At 41.4% G+C, this 10123-nt stretch overlaps 1 protein-coding gene across 1 annotated transcript in view; it reads right to left on the bottom strand.

Annotated features, from left to right (window-relative positions):
- Nucleotides 1-10123, bottom strand: part of Abca13 (ATP binding cassette subfamily A member 13) — a 397315-nt gene that overhangs the window by 173014 nt on the left and 214178 nt on the right. Inside the window, exon 42 of the mRNA XM_013350751.1 lies at nucleotides 4651-4756. Coding sequence (XP_013206205.1) covers nucleotides 4651-4756 — 106 coding nt within the window. The remainder of the gene's footprint in view (nucleotides 1-4650; nucleotides 4757-10123) is intronic.

Raw genomic sequence — 10123 nt, 5'->3', positions numbered from 1 at the left:
AGTTCTTTGGTAGAGTTTTTGGGGTCGCTTATGTATACTATCATATCATCTGCAAATAACGAAAGCTTAACTTCTTCCTTTCCAATACGAGTCCCCTTGATCCCCTTATGTTGTCTTATTGCTATTGCTAGAACTTCAAGCACTATATTGAAATGAGGCCACTGTTTTTTTCCTGAAAATCAACTAGAATATACATACAAACATACATACATTTCTATAACTTATTATATAATAATAATGGATGCATTATATGGTGATTTGGATATATGTATTATGTGTGTAATATCATAATACACCTTAGTTTAGTAGGCCTAGGACAAACCATTTCAGAGAAAGCAAAATGATCCAAAGACCCCATGGCAGGTGCTATGACTGGAAAGAAAATTTGGGTGTTAGAAGCACAGAGGTTTTGTGTAAGTCAGATAACCACTCTCAACTCAGGTTTGCCTGCAAATTAACAAATGAGCATCAAATGAGAAAGCACAAGCACATGGAAAGTCCCCATAATCAAGCCTAATGTGCTCATGTGGTTTAAAAAATGATAAATCCTTTTCCAATGAGAAGTGACTTCTACCCCACTGTGTAGACCCAGTAACACTGTGAAGTTCCAGACACCCAGACATCCATCTTCAAAACCCATTTCGGTCGAGCTGCTGGGTCTCTATGATTTAAGGGCATATATTTTATATTTTATTTCACTGGCATCAATCTTTCTGAGCAGTGAGTTACTTGGGAGCTGGCCCTTGGATGATATACAGCTTGTGCAGAAGGAAGGGGCTCACATAGACAGGTGGAGCCTGTAGCAGTGGTCAACAATGAGTCACCCATCTGAGCACCCATAGAAGAGAAGGCTAACAATTATTCTAGGAACTGAGCTTCTCTAGTCTAGCTCATACCAGGGATGATGAGATGAACTAAATCAGTATATTTATGGGATTGTAGTGCCAGTCTCTCTAGCATCTTGATCTAACATTCTTCTAAAGTTGTACCTACTGCGTAACATTAATTTGAATCCTACTGAGCTTTATGTATGTAAGGATTTTATTGAGTACAATAAAAGCTGGCATATGTAGGTTATCTCAAACCAAATTTGATTTAATGTGCCTTGAAGTCATTTCCTAATTAGCAATGAAAGACTTAAATACAGTTTTAAATTATATTCTGTTCAAAACTTTGTAATTTAAATAATGAAACTGTGTTTCTATAACATATTAATACTACTAATGGAAGCATTTCTGGTTCCTGGACACTGTGCCTTTAAATTCAGACGCGATTTTTCACACAACATGTGGCATTAGCTCTTATCACACATTTCATTTCCAATACATTTACACAGATTTTCCCCAATATTCCCCACGTTAGGAACATATAATTATTATTAATGAAAGGATGTGTTACCACAAGTGAAATATATATATAGGGGATGCATTTGTATTGTGTGTTTTCTTGATAACAGTGTTTTCAAGGGCCTCTTATCATCTTAGTATTTACTTCTATAATATATATACTCCTATTGGTAAACAGATTAAAATGTATAAAATACATGTAAATGGAAAAATATTACTGCAAAAAATAAATATAGATAAGTCATTAATGACCAAAAAGGTGACTACAAAGTCCTAAGATACATAAAATAAGAACCAAAATGCTAAATAAGCATCTGTCTTGAAATTATATTAAATATGAAGGGATTGGCACATATATTTAAAGACACAGGATAACAGCATGATTAAAAGACAGGCTTCAGCTACATGCTGCCTAGACAGCACACAGTTGGACTTACAGGAACACATAGACAAACAGTGAAAGGATGGAAACGTACTTGGTGCCAACAGTAAACAAAAGAAAATAATGATGACTATATTCATATCAGACCCCAAAGACTGAAAATAAGACAGTTAAAAGAGAAAAGGGACATTGTATTGAAATGTTTGTACTAAGAATTTAATCATAGTGGATATAACAGTTACAAACACATAAGAACCAAACATCAGATCCCTTAAGCATATAAAGCAATCACTTAGAGAAACAAAGAGAATATAGACAGCTCTATAGTAACAGAAATGTCAATATCCCACCTTCAGTAATTGACCAAAAAAACCTTGTCAGACCAGTAATATCAAGAAGAACTGAAGTTAAAGGCAAATGGACATAAACTATGGAACAGACATGACTGGCATTAATAGGTGACTCCAATCAATACATCAGAGTATACATGGATTATAGTCATAAAACTACGAAGAATTCTTATAAGTCAATAATAGCTTGAAACCACTTGAAAATTATTTGAGAAAGGAGTAGCAGATTAAACAACCCTATGATTATGAAAAAAGACCTATAGAAACCCACTACTTGTAAGATAATTTAAAAGGATAATTTTTTAAAAGAATGGGGCAGTTTGAATGGCATTACTACATGGATGGGAAATGCTATTCCCAACAGACCTGGGCTATCTAATGATGGAAATAGCAGTGCCAAAACTGGATACCCTCTTCAAGTTACTATTCAAGAAAAGCCCTAGAATCCCTGCAAAAGGGCACGGTCTGTTCATATTGTGTTTGGTTGTCCAGAATACCTAGATGATAAAATCCTATTGCTGATGATAACTCTTTGGTTGCAGGGCATGGTGAAATCAACCTGGAATAAACTGAAAAATCCTCCTTTCTGACTATTATATTGCCAGAAGGTGCTATGCAGTTATGGGTGGAGAAAAGGTAGTAACAGTGTTACCCAGCACTGGGCCTTGCGTACTACAATACTGACCTCAATGAAGATGTGTCCATTAGTGTAGTAGTGATATTGACATTATAAGAGTAATCAATCAATATTCTAGTATAGCTGGGGAGTGAGCCCTACAATCTCACATCTAGTTAAAGAGATTTTGGCAAGTAATGGTTGCTGGAGGAAGGGGAGTCAGTGTACTTTGGGGATGTAGCCAATATTAAGTTGCCAATATTCGGTGCATTACCTCATACCCATAAGTATAAGGTCCCTACAAATCTGACTCTGTGGGTTTTTTTCTCAACTTGTAGAGGACATGTGGTCGGGATGTGCGGGGGAACATAGCCGAGTGGGAGGAAGAATGCAGGGTGGATATGACCAAGATGCATTGTATATTTGTGTGAAATTATCAAAGAATAAATCAAATAGTAATGCAATTAATTGCAACAGTTATTTCTTCAAAGATTTATTGAACAGCCAATAAGCACATGAAGAAATGCCCAGCATTACCAGTCAGTGTATTAGTAAGGACTGGGGGAATTGGAAACTTCAAGTCATTGGCAAACATGTGAGGTATAGACAGATAACAGTCTTTCTCAATTCCTTAAGCATGTGATACAGCAATTCTATTGATAGGTATCTACTTACTGATAGGTATATACTCACCAAACACTAGATTCAGGCACATATTCTAATGTAAAAAAAAAAAAATAAATGGAAACAACCGAAGTAAGTTTTCATCAATGATGAGTGGGCAGGAGAATTTGGCATGTGCAAAGCAATGGGGCTTTAAATGGCAAGAGAAGGAAAACGTGTTTGTAGAAACTGATCACAAGGACTTGGTGTATCAGCCATCCACAGACAATGTTCACAACAGGATAATCCAGAGAGTTAAGCTGTGTGCATAGAGTTTCTTAAGGCTAGAGGAATGGGAAGCCTACAGAGTGATGGATAAGTGACATAATTTTCTGTTTGAAGTATTAATAATCAACACAATCCAAGATAGAGTATAGTCATGGATGCACTTGAATAAAAAAATAGTGTATTTTAAATGGGCACAATGTGGGTAATAAAAACCATATCTCAATAATATTGTTATAAACAGCAGAGATGTTTAACATAACTTTTAGGAAAATGTAAATTAAGACCATAGTTAGAAGCCAAGTAAACATCAATTTTGACAACCAGTGTATGTGTCTTATACCTGATAACAGCAAGAGGAGGAGAGGAAAAGAGGTATTTGCAACATTCACACAATGCTGCGGAGAACGTGCTGGTAAACATCATATCACATTTCATTCTAGCAATTTATCCATGGTAGGGGGCATCTGTCTCTAAAGTCTGAAGTTTCTCAAGAAGAGGTGCTACCCTCCATCTCTCCAGAGACAGGCACTATGTATATTAGTGAATTGTTGCTAACATGTGACAGGAAGTGGCCTGGATCAGAACCACAATCTCTCCAGTGGAAACCAAGCCTTGATTCTGTCCAACTGCTGATACCTGCCCAAGAAAGTCTTCATGGAAAGGTTGGGACACAGGCTTATGAACACAAGGTTCATTTTTGGTGCTCTTTTAAGCCACGTAAACCCATTATTAGTAGCATATACATAAACATGCCACAGACTTAAGAAGTGTTGGTCTGTGTACGATGAAGGCAAACCGAAATGAACCAGGATCATTATGCTAATTGTACATCCTGAGACATTTGTGATAAGCAAGTCATTCGGGAAAGATAATCTTGTCCCTTCACAAGCTAGTATATAAATCTAAGCTCTCCAACTCTGATGTAAATCTTCTCAGGCCCCCTGACCACCCACTTCTGCCCCTCACCAGGCTCTTGCTAGTCTGCCTTTTTAAAACAGATGTCATATGAGGTTGGTTTGATAGCCTTTGGCCTGGAATAGAAATACAAAAGGCTATACTACTTACCATGTTGAGGAGAAGGTCCAGCAGGTATCTCATTCTGAGGGTCTAACTTGGTTTCGGGAGTGATGTGAGACTTTTTGTTGGTATCGTGCAAAAGCATCAAAAACACCTTTTGAAAATTAAGAGAGGAGATGCCCATATTTTACATTTCTTCACAAGTTCACATATTTCCACTTATTTTGCCTCAGTCACCCATTAGGTCATAACACGCACATCAAACCCATCCTGTTTCATTGATCATTCCCTCAATTAGTGTAACTCTAAGACAGCATGGGGCTCTCTAATTGATACGCCTACCACAGGACACAAATCTAATTGAAATGAGATTGGAAACCCACAGCAGTTACACAGGTGAGCAAGGCTGGTCAAATCCACCGCATGACCGGATGGGGGAAGGGCAGGAAAGGGCAGCTGTGCTCAAGTCAACTCGAGTTTGTGACTCAGTATGCCAGCATCTTAGAAATCTGAAACTTAGGAGTCACACATTTAAATATTGTGGTTTATTCATGGTGGTTGCCAATGCATCTATAAAAAACCCACTGAATGTGTGTGCTCCCCCAGGGGTTATGATAGGCTGCGTCACTAAGGCAGTTAAGTATTTTTTTGTTGTTGTTGCTGTTGTTTTTTATTTATTTATTTATTAAAGATTTCTGTCTCTTCCCCGCCACTGCCTCCCATTTCCCTCCCCCTCCCCCAATCAAGTCCCCATCCCTTGTCAGCCCAAAGAGCAATCAGGGTTCCCTGCCCTGTGGGAACTCAAGAACAATGGCAGTTAAGTTTTGACTTATTGGTGCACTACTTAGTTAGAACTGGACTAAGTCTAAGCTTGTGTTTAAACCCTGAGATGAGTCTCAATTCAACAAAAATATAATGAAGGGGCATGAGCATGAGTCAAGACAACGGGACTGTGGTGGGCTAGGGACAATGAAGCCTCTGACTGTATTTGAAGACCAGGGGGACATTTAGGAAGAGCTGAACTACGGGTCTCCAACATATACCGAGAGGGATGCTTTAGCCACACACAAAAGATACTCAGCCATGTAGGAGTGCAGTTCTGCGGGAGAGGGCACAGGCTCTGATGCTGGCAATGCTGGGTCAACTCTGTGACCACAGGGACAGGGTTCACAGCCCAGGCTACAAGGATGCCTCATCTGTGAAACCAGAGTATATCACTTCAGCTCATGTTTGGTAGACACTGGCTGCAGAGGCTTTATGCAAACCCTAGAGTATTGTTCACACCGTCACTCCACTGAGCAAAAAAGTGACCTAGAATCAAGGATGGGTGTGGTGTGTGTGTGTGTGTGTGTGTGTGTGTGTGTGTGTGTGTGCGTGTGTGTGGAGAGAGAGAGAGAGAGAGAGAGAGAGAGAGAGAGAGAGAGAGAGAGAGAGAGAGATTAGGCATTGAGATTTTGGAGGACTGAGGAAGTCAGATAGAGAAGGACAGGAAGAGAGTAGGAAGGGCGGAGGAGATTTCTGGGGCTCTTGGATCTGAAAAACATGGAGAATAGCGTCAGCCAATCATTTCTCCACGGCTCCTTGGACTTACCAGGTTTAATCTCACTTTCTGACTCCCAAGCTTGTATTAACAGCAGAACAATTTGGGTAAATGTTATATCGGAGGCATACTGTGTCTATGCTATCATTATATCTGTAGCCGGAATTCACTGGTAAGAGGCACGGTGCACCGGCACTGTAGCCTTGATGATGTCAGGATACACATTTCCAACCCCCCCCCCCACACACACACCTGTCACAGACACATGCACGGAGGTCCAGGTCCCTGGCCTGGCCCCACTTCTACGGTCTTACTCTCACTGCCTGCCCAGCATCTAGTTCACACTCAGCCTGTCCACTCTCTTCCTGAACTTCTGTAAGCAGCATCCTGAGTCTGGTTCCTTTAAATAAGCAAAGAGCTGTCAATTTGTTGAAGCGTTCCGGCCTGATCCCTTCCACAGGAGACAGACGACACATGGAGAGGGCCCCAGAGACAGAAGCAGAGAGCGAGTGAACCCACAGGGAGATGTATATACTCTCTCTTCATGTGGTTAATTAGTTGGGACAGAATCCTACTGAGTAAAAGCTGTGTCTTCAACACTGGTCAAGGTCAGGAGGTTTCATCAGATCTCAGGTAGCTCCCTCACTGGAAAGGCACCGCCTTTGCCGATTCTCAGCAAGATCTCCAGGAAAAGCTGCAGCACTCACCCCACTCCAAATAAACACAGTGCTGACAAGGGAAGGACACAGGGCATGCATGCCAATCAGGAAGCCCTGGGCATATTATTTCATCCCTGTGGCTTGGCTTCTTGGTGGGCTAAACGGCAATAACAAGATACATGTTGCAGGACCACTGGAAGCAGTCATACATTTTTTTTTTTTGTTTTTTTTGAGACAGGGTTTCTCTGTGGTTTTGGAGCCTGTCCTGGAACTAGCTCTTGTAGACTAGACTGGTCTCGAACTCACAGAGATCCGCCTGTCTCTGCCTCCCGAGTGCTGGGATTAAAGGCGTGCGCCACCACCGCCCGGCTCAGCAGTCATACATTTTAAGAGAGACTGATGGGAGCCACCCTTGGCATGTAACAAGCTCACTGTGTCTCGTCTGGACTCGCCAGAGGACGCCCCCACATGATATGCTTCACCATGTAATCCTCAAATCAATCCAATACGATCAGGACTGCTATCGAGTGTAGATGAAGGTTTGGAGGATTAACATAGTAATTACTCACCCAGCAAAGCCACACAGAATGAAACTAGAGACAAGGGTGCGAGCTGAGAATTACTTAGTGAAGGAGACCTTGTGTTGGACTTTTATTCTAAAAGAAAATGTTGCTTGATGGTCACATGTCACTATATCATAAAGCATATTTTACTACAGTAGGTGCATGTTGCCATCTTCATGCCTCCTTTTCAAACTCCCCATCTTGTCCTACCTATATAAAAAGCCTATGCAGATGGATATGTCGGCAAATGCCATGCATGCATGCAAGCGTGTCATACCTACATATTGGAGAAAGAAGCAGAATAAGGACATGGGACAGGACTCTCAAAGGGCAGTGGGACATGGCATCAGAACAATTAGCACACTACCCTCGTCTGTGTGCAGGGTGCGGAGTGTTTCTTCAGCTCTTGGCCTGTGAGAGGCAAAGAGCAAAGCCAAGATCATAAGGATGTGACGACTGCCATCTAGTGTTGGCTCTCCTTAGCTGCAGGCACACTGGCCAGGGATTTCAGGGACTAAAATGTTAAAGGAGCCCAAGGGACAGAACAGAAGGGTCACATTTTTCAAAAACAACTTGAAACTGAATGCTGTAGGCAAAGGTCGGGGCTCCTGGTGTGGACATGCCTTTGTAGTTGGCTCTGTAAGACTCGTGCTAAATGGAAGCAGTCAGTCTGCTGTTGCAAGCCTCCCTTTTGGAGCAGTCTCAGGGAACCCAAACATCCAGAACAGGATAGAAAAGGTCAAGCTTTAATGAAACAAAATATATGAAAAGGTTTCCAACATGCCACTAGGTTCAGGAACTATAAGTCTCCATTTTCATGTTTAAAGTCTTCCTTATCATTTGACATATATTTTCTGCAAAAGATAATCAATTTTGCTTCATCTGTCCCTTTATGAAAAGACACAAACTACTGTAAAAAAATTCTCATTATAGGTAAGGTTATGAAAAGCCTTATGTTACAAACACCCTATAAAAAGAAGGGATGAGCCCCCAAATAGGATATCACCTGATAGAGCTGAGCATCTATTATCCCATGTCTATTTTCTAGTCTAAGAAGTCCTGTGCTTGGAGTGGCATCATATGCATGTATCACGTCTCCTTCTTTTGATGTTTTTTTCTAGCACTTGCAGATGAAAGGAGACCAGAGGGCTCAAATGGGCTGAATAGTGCCCGCACTTCTCTATCCTTACACAAAAGCGTTAGATGCTCATCTCCAACATCATCTAATAGTTCATATCTTACTGGGACCACACCAGGCATCTCAGTTAACCAAGTCTTCACAGCTCCTCACAGTACTCTGACTTTTATTCAAACAAAATGAATGCATGTGGAATATACAATGGTAAGGTTAAAACTCAGACACTAGCTAGCAAGGAAAAAATTGAGCAAAAAGCAATATAGCTTTAAATGCGATGCTCAGGGGTTTTTCTACTCGTGTGTGTGTGTAGATTCTTCATTTGGGAACTTACGTCACCTTTATTAAGAGAAGCTTCAGGGTATAAGCCCGTTACCATGGCCCGGTGTCATCTGAGTTCTGATAGTGTTATCAATCCTTTGGGCTGGAGGGCAGTGGTTCAGCCACTGCATGATCCGTTTAAAGGGTACTGGCAAATAGTGTCCGACCCCAGGCACAATCCACTCTCAAACTGTCAGTGTGATGGACTATACCGCAAACATGGTCAGCACACCCTGCCTTTGGCTCAGGTGCTTGAGAAACTGATGAGACTGATCCGGCCTCTCATAACAACAGAGTCGGGCTGAGTGATCACCTTGGCAGAAATGGAATCGCCAAGCTTCAGCTAAAATACAGCACGGCCTGTGGTTTGTTTTTCAGTTTATCCTAAATGATATAATTTTGTCTTTCTTTTTGTCTTTAATAAACAAAGGATGGCACTGTGTAAAGAGCGCAGATAATAAGGCACCAGAGTAACTAGGAATTGGCCCAAATTTTGCTCTGAGCAAAGCCAGCCTCTACTGTACCACACAGTAAGCAGCACATGCCAGCACTCTGTCACCCACCCCACAGGAGCACCGCTGCCTGGGATGACTGTCACATCACAGCTAACACAGAACCACAATCCAGGAAGCACATACTTGCTGGTATGTCCTGCATGCTCCTTTTTCTGGCTGCTGCTGTATCATGGAGTCAGTGTTTCCCAGCAGAGCATTCTGTAACTCTCTAACACCCTCTACCATCTTACAGCAGGCTCACCCAGACAATACAGGTGCACCTTCTCATCCTCACAGTGGACATTTGCCGGGTCCAGAAATTAGGACATGAACCTTTAGGGGCTCATCGTTCATCCTATCACATCATCAGAACATCTCTGAAAGAAGAATGTAGACTGGCTACATCCTTAGACACCCTGGAGACAGTAAAAGACAGAGGACAGAATAGAACATGCCATCACCCAGCACACTCAAGTGTTAACTCCTGAGCGTGGGCAATTTAAGGCCTTTCTCTGCTTGTCCGTTCAGGGCAGGGGCTGTGATAAGTTAGATAAGGCACAAAAAAACCCTAACAATAGGTCAGACTTAGGACTTATGGCACCCCGAAATGGGTCTTTATAAACAGAAAAGGTCAAACATGGACCCCGGGGCTCCAATATGATAGACTGAAACCACAATGTTTAAAACACAGCCAACAGTCAGGAGTGCTTGACTTTGGGAGTGTTTGAAATCAAGAAGACTTAAGTATAAAACTGAACATTCTCAAAATAGTAAATATGATGTATTTTGATGAAATAAAACAAGTGAAA

This window comes from Microtus ochrogaster, linkage group LG1 (genome assembly GCF_000317375.1).
Source record: "Microtus ochrogaster isolate Prairie Vole_2 linkage group LG1, MicOch1.0, whole genome shotgun sequence".
Taxonomy (NCBI): domain Eukaryota; kingdom Metazoa; phylum Chordata; class Mammalia; order Rodentia; family Cricetidae; genus Microtus; species Microtus ochrogaster.
Note: the sequence above shows the minus strand (reverse complement) of the source record. Positions and strands in the feature narration are given on the sequence as shown.